At 49.4% G+C, this 16,956-nt stretch overlaps 1 protein-coding gene across 2 annotated transcripts in view; it reads left to right on the forward strand.

The window, feature by feature from the left end:
• The first annotated feature begins 237 nt into the window (after positions 1–237).
• The window catches only part of GGT1 (gamma-glutamyltransferase 1), a 34,701-nt gene continuing 17,982 nt past the window's right edge, over positions 238–16,956 (forward strand). Inside the window, exons 1-4 of one of the 2 annotated variants that reach the window (XM_083590250.1) lie at positions 238–445; positions 13,183–13,387; positions 13,494–13,621; positions 15,684–15,773. In XM_083590250.1, the coding sequence (XP_083446376.1) occupies positions 13,194–13,387; positions 13,494–13,621; positions 15,684–15,773 (412 nt within the window). In that variant the 5' untranslated portion in view covers positions 238–445; positions 13,183–13,193. Of the gene's footprint in view, positions 446–6,810; positions 6,949–13,182; positions 13,388–13,493; positions 13,622–15,683; positions 15,774–16,956 lie in introns of those variants that run through there. The other variant, XM_083590249.1, reaches the window with a different exon arrangement.

Below are 16,956 nucleotides of genomic sequence, written 5' to 3' on the forward strand. Positions count from 1 at the left end.
TTGCATCCCCTCCATAATGATAACGTTGCACTGGCGTGACTGTAATTAGTGGTTGAGAAAAACACTAATAAGTCACTTAATTGGCTCTTCTTACAGAAGAGGCTTCCTCAAAAGGAAAACTGTAATTAATGCTCCCCGCTGGAGCAAAAGCCAGAAGTGGGATGCATTTCTGGGACATGTGAAATGAAGGCATTTACACACACGACACGGAATTGACGCCGGCTTGTTCAAAGAGCTTGGCATCAAAGCTGGACATCCTGGTTCACATCTAAGGAAGCTTTGTGCTAAGGATTCCTTGCAGAGCAAGCAAACTGTTTGTACCAACCTGTCTAGAAACCAAAGTTTCACGGACACATTCATTGTTTCTGACAAAGAATTTGGATGTCGTCTGACATTCTTAAGGTGGAGACCACCACAAATGGGAGCAACTTAAGCTGGTGAGCGGGTGAGTCATAGACACATTGCATTTTTATCATGTTGGTCGCCAGATTATTATTATTTGTCTAACCACCTTGTTTCGATGCAGGTGGAGCTTAGACGGTGATTCATGCTTTCGTTGTTTTTTCTTTCCACCACACAGACGACTGCATCATTTTAAAGGTGTTTTAGCTGGGAAGATTTCTTCCCAGCACTTTAGAAAGTTTCCCCATTTCCTTGCCTAGTCCAGAGTTTCTCTTCCCACACATTCTTGAGGACTGGGAAACCGCGGAAGGCAGGCAGGCAGGCAGACAGACAGACAGACAGGTCTATCCCCACTCACCCAGCAAACGAAATGGGAGCTGCCTTTTAGCCCTGTGCTTGTTTGCTGCTTTTCAGAGAGTGGTTGCTTCCCAAAGCAAGGTAAAGGCACCCCTGACCATTAGGTCCAGTCGTGGCCAACTCTGGGGTTGCGGCGCTCATCTTGTTTGACTGGCCGAGGGAGCCGGCATACAGCTTCCGGGTCATGTGGCCAGCATGACAAAGCCGCTTCTGGCGAACCAGAGCAGCGCACGGAAACACTGTTTACCTTCCCACTGGAGCGGCACCTATTTATCTACTTGCACTTTGACGTGCTTTTGAACTGCTAGGTTGGCAGGAGCAGGGACCGAGCAACAGGAGCTCACCCCGTCACGGGGATTCAAACCGCCAACCTTCTGATCAGCAAGTCCTAGGCTCTGTGGTTTAACCCACAGCGCCACCCGCGTCCATACTCTTCCCAAAGTAGCTCACATCAATTAAAAGAGGAGAGAGAGAATTGCAAACTAAAGAAATCCACAAGGCATTGGGAGGGTGGAGGGGTGGGGTTTTAAGGAGAAGGGAGGAGGAGATCATGTCTTCAAGGCCAGACCAGAAGTGGCGAGCAGGGGGGTTTTAAGGAGAAGGGAGGAGGAGATCATGTCTTCAAGGCCAGACCAGAAGTGGCGAGCAGGTGATTTTTAACCAGTGAAAGCCAGGCTGATTGTGCCTTGCTGGCATTCTTGGCTGAACAAAGGCTGGTGGTGTGGGTTGATGGAGGGGGTAGGTAGCCCCCCCCACTTGCTCCTGCATTCCCTAGGACAGCTGGCTGTTGGAGCTCAGCCTTCTTTCTGGTGGGACAGGGGAGGAGAGGGAAGAGGGAAGAGAAATTCCCTGGAGCTCCTCCAGCCAGGCTGGACTTCCTCTTCTGCCATGGTCGTACCCTTCAGCTTTGCCATCATGAAACCCTCTGGCCACTGGCATGTGGCGTTTGACTGCAATGAGTCAGCACCAGGGATGGACTTTGGTAATCGTTGGCAGTCTGGAACCATGAGCGAGCCCAAAACTTTGCGCCCCCAAATGAATCTTCTCAGTTATGGATCTTCTCAGTTCTGTGCCCCTTCGGCTCAGCACCCCGTGCGGGGGAACTGCCCTAAATCCGACATTGGATAGCACTCTGAGTAGGGCACTCTGCACGCTACTGGGGGCACTCTCGCCTCACAGCAGTTCCCTTGTGTAAAGATGTGAAATCAGAGACTTAAGTTTAGAAGTCTCCGCCAGCACCCATCTCCAACGCAGATTTTGGCTGTCAGATGTTGGCTGGCTTAGCTCAAACACTAGCCTGACTCTTGCTTGGGTGCTCTCTCCAAAATGGAGTAGCCAACGTCAATATATTAAGGATTTTAAAGGTGGGGGAAGTTTTCAACGGAAGAGTTTCATGTTCTCCCCCGCCCACCGATTTTATTTTTCTTTGTGTTTATAAAACCATGCTATGTTGATTCGGATCCCATGGTGACAAAACAGAAGAGTGGTATAAAATGTTGCTGGGGAGAATGAAACAATAGCCTGTTAATCAGATCGAAAAGCCAAGAAGCTGCCATTGCCCAAATGCTCTCAGGCGTCTCCTGCAAAGGCTAGCAGAAAGAGATGGTGCTTCGTTTGCCCTTTGAAAGACGGAAGGGGCATCCCAGCCGACAGAACTCGGGGGCCACAGTAAAGAGGGCTGTATCCTGGCTCACTGCACAATGAGCCGTGCCCATTTACAGGACCATCACAAGGGTTCCCGTCAGCAGTTCTCAAGAGTCTGGGCTGTCGTCATAAAAACAAAACCGCAAGCAATTATGTTTTGACATCTGTTGAAAACCTGTTTATTCAACCCACCACTTGCTGATTTTTAACACCTACCTTTAAGTGATAATGTTTTTTTTTATTGAAATGTTTCCTGCTATGGATTGCTGTGCTTATGGCTTTAATATATTCTTTTAATGTAGCAATTCCTGGTGGGCTGAAACAGGACATGCTCATAACTGGTGGGTGCACATTGCCTCGGATCAAAGCTCAAATGCAGGTGGGAAGATGAGAGAGTCAGGTTCCTCAGTGAGAAGTGGGCTATCAGTCTTTCAGGCTCTGCCTTGTGACTCCTTCAGAAAGATGACTGCTCCTCAACAGCATCACCTTGAACCTGCCCCATCCCCAGTAGCAACATGTGGGCAGCCCAGGGTAAATCCTTGGGCTTTGGGGGGGCTGCTCTGACCAGAGCCCCAGAGCCCTGGTCAGCCTTGAAGGAAGCTCATGCAGAGCACATGGTAGTGCAGTGGTACCTCGGGTTACATACGCATCAGGTTACAGACCCTTCAAGTTACAGACTCCGCTAACCCAGAAATATTACCTCGGCTTAAGAACTTTGCTTCAGGATGAGAACAGAAATTGTGCTCCTGTGGCGCAGCAGCAGTGGGAGGCCCCATTAGCTAAAGTGGTGCTTCAGGTTAAGAACAGTTTCAGGTTAAGAACGGACCTCCGGAACAAATTAAGTACTTAACCCAGGGTACTACTGTAATCCAATCTCAAGGGTGATCCGATGTGTGAGTCATTCATTGTGGCAAAACTATCCCTGTCCTGTCCTGGCCATCTAGCAACAGTGGCCTCTTGGGTCATCAGCAACAACAGTTCAAGAATGGTCCTTGCATGTTTGTGGGTTAGGATTAGGCCTCCTTCAGAATAATCTGCCTAATTCCTCTGGCTATGAACCACCCGCCCACAGAACCTCAAGCTCTCCAGGGTTCAGACTCGGCTTATTAGCTTCCAGGATGTGCACATCCAGCCCTGAGTCGGACGTCACAGAGACACAGAGCTTGGGACCCTCTGTGTTGTGTCACCACTGTGCTCCGAAATCCCTTCAGGGCTGCCCCCCAACAGCTTCGCACAGTTGTCAAACAGCACCAGGGAGAAGATGGCACAAGCCGCAGCAGGTGAAGATACCTCTGCCCGATGCCACTCTCTGAAACTGGCCCTGCAGACAGGAGGGGAACCACTTAAACATGGCGCCTCCCACTCCCAGCCTTCAAAGATGGACTGGGGAGATGCTTTCGGCCGATGCGTTTTCTGCAAAGGATTGCTGTGCTTCCTTTGCTATTTCTGTTTGTTTGTTTTAAAAAGAAAATGGTGGATGTTGGCGTCACCGTCTCAAGCGGGTTTGTGTTCTGCTGAAGGGAAGGACCTCCCCACCCCCACCCCACATTCCTGTGACCTTTGATTCTGCTCTGGGAGGAATCAGTCACCCATCAACTGGCCTGGTGAGCTTTCTATTAAACTCTGGTTCCTTTTGGTGATTTCCGTAGTTTGGTCTTTTTTTTTTTCAATTGAAAGCAATGTGTCTGGGTACTCAATGGGCAGATTGTTCCCCCCCCCCATTGCATTTTACACCACCATCTGATTAGAAACCTGTCAGGAGAAGGAGGAAGGAGGGAAAATGGACTCCTCACCCTGGCAGGAAGGTCCCTATATGGCCAGAGTTTTTAAAGCAGATCCTTCTCAGCATGACCCCAATGGGAACACCAGGAGAACCATATTGTAGCAGAAGAAGCAAGTTAGGGGGAATGAGGCCCTTTGGAGTTCAGGGTGTCCTGATTGGCCAATTCTTCTGCTTCTGGGGCAGAATAGGTGAAAAGAAAAAGCTAAAATCAGCTTTAAAAACAAAACAAAACTGCCAGAACTGCCAGAAAACGTTAGAAGAGTCTGAAAGATCACTGCTATTGCGTTGTTGTTGTTCTGTCTTTTAAAATTAGCCCTACAGATTTCTTACCAAAAAATAATAATAATGTAGCCCCAAGGCAACTTACAAAGTTCAGAAGGTTACCAAAGCACATAAAACACAAACCGTAGCAACAGTATAAACAAATGTAAGATTAAAAAATATATCATAAGCCTCTAAAAGAAAAACATGGGCATCGGTCATGGATGCTTTAGTTGAGATTCCTGCATTGCAGGGGGTTGGACTAGATGACCCTCGGGGTCCCTTCCGACTCTACAATACTATGGTACTATGACGTCACTCTATAAAAAACCACCATAAAACCTGTTTGGCCTTCCCAGCGCAAACAGAAGAGAGCTGGCCAGTAAGCCGCCATCAAATGCCTGGAAATTAAGGTGGGCATTAGCTTGGCACCCAAAAGATGGTCCTTTGGGTGACCTTTGTGCCTCCCTGGCGAGCTAACTGTTGGGGCAGATTCTCTTGGTGCATCTTGTTTCCTGGCACACCTGTTTCCCCGCCTCCTCCTGCACTTTCCTAAACACGTAAGCAGACCAGGTATTCTGGCAACCTGGGCACTTTAGAAATGGAACTGGAGGGACAATTAATTCCATTTGCAGTGTGCCTAATTTACACAAACAGAAACAGAGAACCAGCCTTCAAAATTTGCACTTCTCTGAATTTTGCAGTGTAGGTCTCCAGCCCAGTTTATTATTATTATTATTATTAATAATAATAATAATAATAATACCCCACCCATCTGACTGGGTTTCCCTAGCCACTCTTTTACCCAGGCTTTCACTGACCTGTAATGTTTTTTCTGTGGGATTTCTGTTCTCATTTCCATTTTTTTAGGATGACTTCCTGCACCATCCCTGCTTGCCTGGGGCACTGGGCATCAAGAAAGGCTTTTCTGATAAGAGATGGGTGAAACGGGCAGCATTGGTTTCTTGTTTTTAAGTTGAGTTCTCTACATTTCCACATCAGTTTTTTTTAAATGAATATACTGTTTCTAGTCCTCATGAAAATTCAGCAGCCATTTAGAGCATTTCCCCCCTATATAGAGAGAGAGACAGACAGCGCACAAAGCCACTTCCCCCTAGTAATACATTTCTGTATTTAAAACAAATGAATCAATACCTTTTTATACACCCCTTACCTTAGAACCCACATGTTTGAACATGCGGGTGTGGAGGACTCCCTGGTCCTGAATGGGGTAACTGTGCCCCTGAAGGACCAGGTGCTGAGACCCTACCTGCCCGCAGACTGTCTCATCAGAGTGGTACATGCTCTAGTTATCTCTTGCTTGGACTACTGCAATGCGCTCTATGTGGGGCTACCTTTGAAGGTGACCCAGAAACTACAACTAATCCAGAATGCGGCAGCTAGACTGGTGACTGGGAGCGGCCGCCAAGACCATATAACACCGGTCTTGAAAGACCTACACTGGTTCCCAGTACGTTTCTGAGCACAATTCAAAGTGTTGGTGCTGACCTTTCAAGCCCTAAGCGGCCTCGGCCCAGTATACCTAAAGGAGCATCTCCACCCCCATCGTTCTGCCAGGACACTGAGGTCCAGCGCCGAGGGCCTTCTGGCAGTTCCCTCACTGAGAGAAGCCAAGTTACAAGGAACCATGCAGAGGGCCTTCTCAGTAGTGGCGTCCACCCTGTGGAACGCCCTTCCACCAGATGTCAAAGAGAAGAACAACTACTAGACTTTTAGAAGACATCTGAAGGCAGCCCTCTTTAGGGAAGCTTTTAATGTTTAACAGACTACTATATTTTAATACTTTGCTGGAAGCCGCCCAGAGTGGCTGGGGAAACCCAGCCAGATGGGCAGGGTATAAATTATTATTATTATTATTATTATTATTATTATTATTATTATTATTATTAGCCTAAGCTGATAACGGGCCAGCTTTGCCACAGGGCTTACCACCAGTGACAGAGATGGAGGTGGGCGCATCCTCAAACTGCATCCCTGTTCTTCCAGAGGGAGTGCAGCCCCCCTCCAGAAGTAAACTCCCCAGCCTGGGAACAGCTCACCCACAAAGTCTCCATCTCACCCTGATTTGGTCTCGGTTTGTCCACCCTCCATCCAGCTCTCCGCTACATCCAGGTCCCTGTCTGGAACAGTTGCAGCCTCCCCTGGTTAAGAAACAGAAAGACAGAGGAAGAGATCCATTTGCAATTCTAATGAGCAATTTAACAGAGGAAGAATGCAGTGGAGCGATTTGTGAACAGAGGAAGAGAGGGCAGCCCTTCCAAATGCAACCCTGGGCACCCTGGCAGGATCTCACCCCCCCCCCAGCCATTGGCTCCCTGTCTGGCTCTCTCTCTGGCCACTCCCCTTTATAAAGTCCACCTGCTGTTGCTCAGCCTCACCTAACGGACCGAAATCCCTGCAGGAGAAGATCCGAAGAGCAGGCAAACATCCCTCTGTGGATTCCAAAGCCAGCCCCAGCTAGTGCCTCAGTTTCCCCAAAGGTATGTAACACGACTGCCTCGTTGGCCAGGGGAAAGAGTGGCTTAGGCGGCCTCTGTCTCTCCCTTGAGCAGAGAGAGACCTGTCTCCCTTTCAGGTACATAAAACTTGCTTTATATAATGGCGCTGAAATATCCTGATAAGCAGGCTCAGGGACGCTGCCTTCTCTGGCTCCTTCAAAGCCAGGTCATTATTTATCGGCGCACGCCATGATTTCTTCTAGGGAGCCAAAGGATCTGCATAAACATTTCTCGTTTCGTATTCGAAGTTCCTCTTGGCTGGGCTCCAGGGCTCCACACCAAGGGTGTTCTTGTGTGTCCTGAGGACTTTGAGCTTGTCTTTCTCAAGCAGTCATCCGATGGCACCCTTCACAAGGGTGGGGTGAGGAGGTTCTGCCTTTCCAAGGAGCTGGAGAAGGTCCCCAGTCTGCCTGGCCAGACCCTTGAGAGTGCTGAAAGTGACTGTTTGGACCTTGGGCAGTTGAAAACAAAGGCTGCTTCCGAGATCAGGAGGAGCCTTTGCCCTTTCTAGGGCTCTGGGCACCACAAGCATGCCAGTTCTTCCCTGTGTTCAGAAAGGATGAGGGGGAGGATGGAGCAAATTGAGGGGGACTACCTCATATGGTCCCCCTCAGGTGGTCCTACCTGGGCAGGTAGTCCTCATCTTCTCCACAGCCAGCCAGACACCCAAACATGCCGATGTTGGCTCCAATGGGGTGAAGATGATGTCTGAGCTGCTCCGAGGATCCCTGAGTCATAATTGCTGCCTTGCCTGCCTTCCCTGAATGATCAACGCCTTTAATGTAAATCTCAGAAATGCCTTCCTGTCAGTCAGGCTCAGGAGTGGCCATGCATGCTTTGAAACCAAAGCCCACGAGTATTCCAGGGGTCCTGCGAGCCCCTTCAGAAGAAGATTCCCTTGTCCACGTCCTCCTCAAAGCCGTGCAGCCCATGTAGGGTATATGACTTGGGGAGGGGGACAAAGTGTTACCCTACTTGCAGGGCGCCTTCATTCCCACTGCTTTTGTTGGGAGACAAGAAGAAGAAGAAGAGTTTGGATTTGATATCCCGCTTTATTACTACCCGAAGGAGTCTCAAAGTGGCTAACATTCTCCTTTCCCTTCCTCCCCCACAACAAACACTCTGTGAGGTGAGTGGGGCTGAGAGACTTCAGAGAAGTGTGACTAGCCCAAAGTCACCCAGCAGCTGCATGTGGAGGAGCGGGGAATCAAACCCGGTTCACCAGATTACGAGTCCACCACTCCTAGCCACTACACCACACTGGCTCACAAGGGGTCCTGGTAGGCTCAGCCTCCTGGGAACGTCTCTCGCCCTTCACTGGGGTCCCACAGAAAGAAAGAGTGCTGCATCTGAGAGCAGAGATGAGGGTTAGTGCCCTGGAGGCATCTGCTGCCCACAGAGTCAAGGCCTGCACTTGTGCCCACACGTCAGGTGAAGGCAGGTGGGGTGCTCTGTCCCTTCCCAGGACTTCTGTCCTCTGACAGCCTCTTCACTGGGAAGCCAGGTTTACTGGCAGGAAACGGTTTCAATCTTCCCCTTTTCCTTGTCCGCTGTGCATGCAGCAAGTTTGGAGGGTGCTGGTTAAGCCAGGATTAGCTGCTGTGATCACAGGCTCTGATGCCAAGCTGAGTCACTGGATCATGCCAATAACCATGTCATGCCAAGAAGCATTTGTTCCCTAAGACAGACAGACAATGGCATTCAGAACTGAAACCCACCTGTGGCTCCTCCTGATTCTCAGATGCTTGCGAGCTGCATCAGATGATGTGATTTCACCTCCACTGTTTGCAGAAAGGGAGATGCCCCTCTGACAAACACACAGAGGCTGCCCAACCTGTGTGGAGCCAGACTGGGGCCCCAACTCTTGCATTTGTCTTCGTGTGAAGGGAGCAAGCTTTTTGCAAGGCCTGCAAGGTAAAAAGGTAAAGGTAAAGGGACCCCTGACCATTAGGTCCAGTCTTGGCCGACTCTGGGGTTGTGGCGCTCATCTCACTTTACTGGCCAAGGGAGCCAATGTACAGCTTCCGGGTCATGTGGACAGCATGACTAAGCCGCTTCTGGCGAATCAGAGCAGTGCACAGAAATGCTGTTTACCTTCCCGCCAGAGCGGTACCTATTTATTTACTTGCACTGGTATGCTTTCAAACTGCTAGGTTGGCAGGAGCAGGGACCGAGCAACGGGAGCTCACCCCATCACGGGGATTCGAACCGCCAACCTTCTGATCGGCAAGTCCTAGGCTCTGTGGTTTAGTCGCCAGGAAAGAGCTTCCCTTGGCATGGGTGGGTCAAACCCTGCCCAGAAGAAGCCTTGGATTGCCACTGCTGCCGCCACCACTGGACTCAGATGGCCTGGCCAGTGTCAGGAGGAAGCTCTAGAAGAGATCAAACCATCCATTATGCAGAGTGTGGTGCCATGACAAACAAGGTGCCCCAAGACCTTTGCAATCCTCTGGAGCCCCAGGCATATTGCAGGCCACAGGTGGGACCCCTGCAGCCATCCAGCAATAACTGGACTACAGCTCCCATCTTTCCTGACCATTGGCCATCCTGGCAGGGGCTGATGGGAGCTGGAGCCCTACAACATATTGGTGAAGGGGGCAAAGAAGCTTGAAGCACTGGCTTCATTCACAGGCAGGCAATGCTCCCGATGCAACCTCTGGCTGTGGCATCCCATTAGAAAGGGGAATTGCACGGCGTAGCTGAGACCTAACCCTGTGCAAGCCCCGACAGAACAATCCAAAGCTGCACAAGAGTAAGAGACATCTGCTTAGTCCCACTGGAGATCTAGACCAGTGTTAGGCAGACAGAATATGGCCTAAGCTGGGCAGGCAGGTGCTGGCTTAGAGTCGGGTGCGTCTCAGGCGCAGGCCAATCTCGCCCCAGCAACGGCATAATGGAACTCCAGCATGAGAGTTTGGGCACCTCTCCCACTGGAGCAGGCAAGGGAGAACAGCATAGCACCCCCTCAGGCAAGAATGAGAGCCAGCCGTTTCTCACTAGCAGCAGCCTGGAAGCCTCGGGTAAGGGACCCCACAAAACCATGAGTCCATCTTGGAGCATGCAAAGTGATGGGGACTCTGGTGCTAGAATTAAGTCCATCAAATGCTCACCACCACCACCGCAAGCTACAAGCACCACCAAGCTGAGAGGTGCATTTTGGCCCTGGTTGCTCCTAGCACCATGGACTATGGTTACCAGATTTTTTTCAGTGAATCTGGGGACCCCCCCTTTTTGAAGCTGAGTAGCAACAGGGAGTCAGTAGTGTGGATGGTGAGGCAAAAGATCCTGGCCCCAAGCACACATGCATATTGTATAAAGGTGCAAAGCCCTTCTTTCACACCCTGTGAAACATAAAGGCGCAGAGTTTTTAAAAACTAGGCAATGGCCAGCTGGCTGTGACTCCTGAGCCTCCCCCAATTAGTCAAAACAAAGGGGGAAGAGGGCAGGAGATCTGTACCGCCAGACACCCCCAGTTCTCCTTCAGCAGTGGCAGCAGCAGTCTCAGCAGCCCGGAGCCAGCCTGGTAATGCAGTTGGCTCTGGCTGGCTTCAGGAACTGGTCGCTGCCATGGTGCCCACCATTTTTCCTCTCTGGAAATCCTCATATGATGTGTCTTGTGCACAACACATCATATGGGGACTTCCAGCAAGGAAAAATGGTGGGCGCCACGGCAGCGAGCAGCTCCTGAAGCCAGCCAGAGCTAACGGCACTACAAGGCTGGCTCCGAGCTGCTGAGACTGCCGCTGCCACGTTTCCCGGGGACAGATTTGCAAATCCAGGGACTGTCCCCAGGAGCCGGGGACGTCCGGTAACCCTACCATGGACCCTGTTTTATTTATTATTACAGTGGTACCTCGGGTTAAGTACTTAATTCGTTCCGGAGGTCCGTTCTTAACCTGAAACTGTTCTTAGCCTAAAACACCATTTTAGCTAATGGGGCCTCCTGCTGCTGCTGTGTTGCCGCTGCGCAATTTCTGTTCTCATCCTGAAGCAAAGTTCTTAACCCGAGGTACTATTTCTGGGTTAGCGGAGCCTGTAACCTGAAGCGTATGTAACCAGAGGTACCACTTTACTTTGTTTATTGCATTTATCTCCCACCTCTCCCTCCAAGAAGCTCCATACATGCTTCTCCTCCCACCCTCCATCCCCCACCCCACATCTTATTTAAGCCCCACAACAATCCCGTGAGGTAGGTCCAGCTGAGAGGCAGTGACTGGCCCAAGGTCACCCAGTGAGCTTCTTCACGGCCGAGTGGGGATTTGAACCTGGTCTTCCAGGTCCTAGTCCAGCACTCTAACCAGCACACCACACTGGCTCTGTCTTCCATGTGTGTTATGTTTTTGTCCAATCCGCTTGTCTGCTAGAGCAAGCCTAATTAAAAACCTCATATGTGATATATTTACACTCACCAATAAGTAACATATTTTCTTTGTTACTGTTTGGGGGGCGAGAGAGAGCTGTGTGAAGAAACTCTTTCCAAAGCCTTCTATATTAAGGAGCAAGATCACCTGCCACCACTCCTTGGCCACAAATGCATATAAGCAACCCTTTCCAGGTATTCCATCTCCCCTCTAAAGATGCCCTTTACACGTGGCCAAATGGCAAAGAGCCTCTCTGCCCCTCTCCCTGCATGGTTTTCTGTTTATCTCCCCAAAGTTGCTGCTCCACGGCCAAGGAAACTTATTTGTATTATTTAAGAGGTTTCTGACCCTAACCTTTCGCCACAAGGTCCTGGGGTGTGTGCAGTGGAGGGTTACAAACATATGATTGTACAACATAAAAAAATCTAATAGAACAATTTAAAACAAACCAAAGAACAGGCACAAACAAATGTGGATTGTCTGCTTGACAAGGCTCTTTGTTCCGGGACGGCTGGGTTATTTGCCAACAGATCGAGCGCAGAGATGGGCAGGAAACCGCAGTCAAGGAAGGCAGGTTGAATTCCTGGTGTGTGCCAAAGGTTGGCTTTGTCTGCTTTCAAGGGTCCTTGTGCTCTGCCCAGTTGCCCGAGAGCAGAAGAACTTTACTTGCCAGGGAGTGAAAGGATCTGCTCAGGTTACCCGCAAGTCTGGGCACAGAAGTGGAGACTCTCTGCTCCTTCGGACTGCGTGCATATTTCAAAAATAATTCTGGAAATACCAGTTCGGGGGCAGGGGGTGGAGAAAGCTGCCTTATCCCAAGTCAGACCATTGGTCCATTGTTTACACTGACTGGCGATGACTTTCCAGGGTTTCAGACAGGTGTTTCTCCCGGATCTACCTAGGGATGCCACTGGGAACTGAAGTTGGGACCTCCTGATGTGGAGCTATGCCACTTCCCCCAGTTAATGCAATTAATTGGCTCCATTCCACAGTCTGGAAGAGACTGCGGCTGGCAAAGAGTGGCTTGTGGTATCCGGCATCCTTAAGATCATCCCTGAATCCTGCAGGACAGATTCCAACTGGTTGTCCAGAGTTGTCAGACGCCTAATGCAGGTTGGGAGTTGGGCTGACGCAGAGAAAGAGAGAACAGCTTACAACAGCCCTGCAATGTAGTCCACTGTTAATATTTCAGGCAAGAGGGAGGCTGAAGATGGTTTGGACTCCCTGTCGGAAAATAAGTTCTAGTCTGATGAGAGAAGGAGGAAAAAAAATTCTCTAGCCACTTTCTCCATGCTGGGCATAACTTGATGATGAACTTCTGCTGTGTTTCCTCTTACTCATCTATTCTCTAATCTTTTTCCTTATACGGTTCAGGACCACAATACCTAAAGGACCGCATCTCCCAATATAAACCAACCTGGATTCTGTGTTCATCTTCTGAGACCCTTCTTCATGTGCCTCCTCCATGAGAGCCTGGAGGGTGGCAACATGAAAACGGGGCCTTTTCTGCAGTGGCTCCCCGTTTGGGGAATGCTCTCCCCAGGGAGACTTGCCTGGCACCTTCATTATACACCTTTAGTTAGGCGCCAGGGGGAAACTTTCCTCTTCAACCAGGCCTTGGACTGATTGGCACCCAATGCCCTTTTAAATGTGTTTGTGGAAGGGAGGATTATTGGTTTCTTTCTACTGTATTATGCATTTTGTGTTTTTATATTGTAATTTTATGTTGTGAAATGCCCTGAGATCTACAAGTAGAGGGGCAGTATTCAAACCTAATAGTTAATAAGATGGAGTCGCTCCATCCCCTTGACAATTCTGCTTGCCCTATTCTGAGCTCCCCTCGTTTTCTCCTCAGAAACGGCCAAAATGAAGATGCTGGTGCTGAACTCGAAACGCCTGCAGATCGGGGCCCTGACTGGGCTGCTCCTCCTCCTCGCGGCTCTTGTTGGCCTTTTCTTTGGGCTCCGCTCTAAGCCATCCTTTGCTCCCCTAGAAGATGGACACATCTACAAGAGTGCTGCCGTGGCCACAGACGCAGGGCCCTGCTCTGTCATTGGCAGGTAGGCAGGTCCCTCCCTCCCCCCCCCCCGCAAGGTGGCAGGAAGCCTAGTGAGGAGGAACGCCGCCCCTGTCTGCTGGGCTGTGACAAGGCTTTGTCTTCCACAGCGATATCCTTCAAAAGGGCGGCTCGGCCGTGGATTCTGCCATTGCGGCTCTCCTCTGCGTGGGCCTGATGAACCCCCACAGCATGGGCATCGGAGGGGGGCTCGTCTTCACCATTTCTACAGCGGATGGTAAGGATGGGCAGAGGGAGTTCTTTCTGCCGCAGGGGGGTGGCAAGACATGCCTGTCTGCCTGGGGCAGCTGCTAAGGCTGCCTTTTCCAACTGGGTGCACCCAGATGTTTTGGACTGCAACTCCCATCAGCCCCAGGCAGGTAGTTGGGGTTGATGGGGATTGTAGTCTGAAACCTGGAGGGGCACCAGCTCTGGGGGAGGCCACCAGATACCCCCCAGGCTTCGGTATGTTTTTCTTGAAAATATGTTGCACACCACCCAAATCTCTGAGATTCCAGGGGTTCTAGGTGTGCTCACCTAAGGTCTGAGTTTTCTTCTGGGAATGAGGCACAGGGGAGACTGTGGTGTCTTTATGATATATGGTTTATTTACATATCTATACAACCTGAGCTTATGATGGAGGGATTTGTGGCATTCACACCTCAAGAGGTTCTGGCTTCTCCTATAACCACAGCAGCCTTGGACTTAAGTAGACACCAACCATTGCTCTCAAATGCTGCTCTTTGACTGTCACTCCGCCTGCTGCTTATTGTGTCCATTTTATAACTCCTAACTGCAATCCTAAAACACTTAAAAGCTAACTCTCATTTGAGGAAAGGGGGGCGAGAACCCACTCATTTGCAAATGAAATTTCCCCTTGATCTTTTGTTGTTCTAATCGCTCCTTATCTCCAGGCTATTGCCTCCTGCAGAAGGCTAAAGGTAAAGGTAAAGTTACCCCTGACTGTTAGGTCCAGTTGCGGACGACTCTGGGGTTGTGCTCTATAGGCTGAGGGAGCCGCCGTTTGTCTGCAGACAGCTTCTGGGTCATGTGGCAAGCATGACTAAGCTGCTTCTGGTGAACCAGAGCAGCACACAGAAACCTTCCCACTGGAGCGGTACCTATTTATCTACTTGCACTTTGACGTGCTTTCGAACTGCTAGGTTGGCAGGAGCTGGGACTGAACAATGGGAGCTCACCTTCCGATCGGCAAGCCCTAGGCTCAGTGGTTTAGACCACAGCGCCACCTGCACCCCACCACCCACAGAAAGCTAGTCCTGGCTTAATTCGCTTTTGACACACCACAGGAAGCATCAGCTTGGCTTAATTAGCTATTGACACATGTTGATTCCCTAGGGTTAGAAGCCCTTAGAACACAGCTCAAATACACACACAGGTCTAGCAGCCAGTTTTAACACACAAAGCTTAATTAAATTCTAACACTTACTTGATCCGGAATTTAGGGCGTCTTGCACCCACCCTGATTACAAAGTAAATATAGCTTTACCAAGCAGTCCTAATAATGAGGAATGGGATAACAAAGCTTGCTGAGTGTGGGTTACTCTAGATATAAGGTAACATTAGGTAAAGGTAAAGGGACCCCTGACCATTAGGTCCAGTCGTGACCGACTCTGGGGTTGCGGTGCTCATCTCGCATTACTGGCCGAGGGAGCCGGTGTACAGCTTCCAGGTCATGTGGCCAGCATGACTAAGCCGCTTCTGGCGAACCAGAGCAGCGCACGGAAACACCGTTTACCTTCCCGCCGGAGCAGTACCTATTTATCTACTTGCACTTTGATGTGCTTTCGAACTGCTAGGTTGCCAGGAGCAGGGACCGAGCAACGGGAGCTCACCCCGTCGCGGGGATTCGAACCGCCAACCTTCTGATTGGCAAGCCCTAGGCTCAGTGGTTTAGACCACAGCGCCATCCATGTTCCAAAGGTAACATTACCAAAGTATAATACTAGTGGTAGGCAGCTTTCAACACAAAGAGCTGAGTTGTCCACTCCTGCTGTTGAATTGTTCACCTGTAAAGTTCAACAAGTGTATCGTCAGTGCGTACACAATGATTGAGCTGTACAAATCAGCAACTGGGCACTTCCACACCGACTCTTGTACATGCTTGGAGAAACAGCTTGCCCCTCCCTGTGTTTCAACGTAATGTGCGAACCAGCCAGCAGCACTGCAGAGATGTGATCCTAGAGCGTGCCAGTTTCTGACTTGGCCAGATCCATCACTGTGTTGACTCCCCCGACAATCTGTGGACAAGATGCTGAGACAGATTTTTTGCCTCTCGACAGGGAAAGTGGAAGTCATCAATGCCAGGGAGACGGCGCCAAGAAATGCATTCCGGGATATGTTTGGCAATGACACACAGCTGTCCAAGAAAGGTAAAGGGATGGGAAATCCTTCATTGGTGTTATTGGCAGGCTGGGATCCAGGTAGGTTGGCACCTCTAGAGTATTGTGGTATAGGTAAAGGTGTCCCTGAAGTTGTCCTAAATGCTCCTCATCTACCTCCATTCCTGAGTCCGAAAAAATGGACCTTCCTGCTCAGGCTGTGCCATGTCTTTTTAAAAATATGTGTATAATTTTTATTAAATTTTCTCTTTTACAATTTCATATAAACATTTTACAGCCTTAAGATGTCAATGACTTCCCTTCTCTTTCCAAGATTCATTTTACGTATCCTAAATCACTGTGTATTTTACAAAAACTATACCAATCTGTTTTCCACTATTGCATCCATCCAAACTTATTTACACTGCTGAATTTATCTGAAGGCTGTCAGCGCTTTCAGCTGTACACAATTCTTTTCCAGATATTCAGTAAACGTTTTCCAATCTTCTTTAAACATATGTTCTTCTTGTTCTCTTACTCCATATGTTAAGTCTGCAAGTTGTGCATATTCTGTCAACTTAAGTTGCCATCCTTTAGTTGGGACCATGGTCATTTTCCATTTTGGGGCTAACAAAACACAGGCCGCAGTTGTTACATACATAAATAAGTTTTTCTGTCACCTGGGAATTTCAGTCTGAATTATCTGGGCTGTGCCATGTTTTCTTTTCCAAGGAAGAGTATGAGTAAGAAGCTCCATCTTACAGTTATTTTAAAAAGTCTCCCAATAATCTATTGAATCACAGAATCATAAAATTTGTAGAGCTGGAAGGGATCCCATGGGTCATCTAGCCCATACCCTGCAGTACAGCAATCTCAACTAAAGCATCCACGACAGATGGCCATCCTGTCTCTGCTTAGAAAATTCCAATGAAGCAGAGTCCACAACTACCTGAAATCACTACCTTGTCTGGGAAACTTGTGCAAAGCACGATGGCACCAAGGGCAAGAAATCAACCTGTTTGTTTGTTTAGAGTATTTGTGCCCCACTCTTCATCCTGAAAGGCTCTCAGAGTGGCTTGCATGCGATAAAAAAAAAACAATCCTTACAATCTGGGCGGGGGGAGACACCACACGCAAGGAAAAGGTGACAGGGAGGGAAGAGGAAAACCAAAACTCAAGAGCCTATTTCTAAAAGTTGTTCCTATAACGACCAGCTGGCACGGTTCAGGAGCAG

Source organism: Podarcis filfolensis (assembly GCF_964270895.1).
Source record: "Podarcis filfolensis genome assembly, chromosome: 16".
NCBI classification, from domain to species: domain Eukaryota; kingdom Metazoa; phylum Chordata; class Lepidosauria; order Squamata; family Lacertidae; genus Podarcis; species Podarcis filfolensis.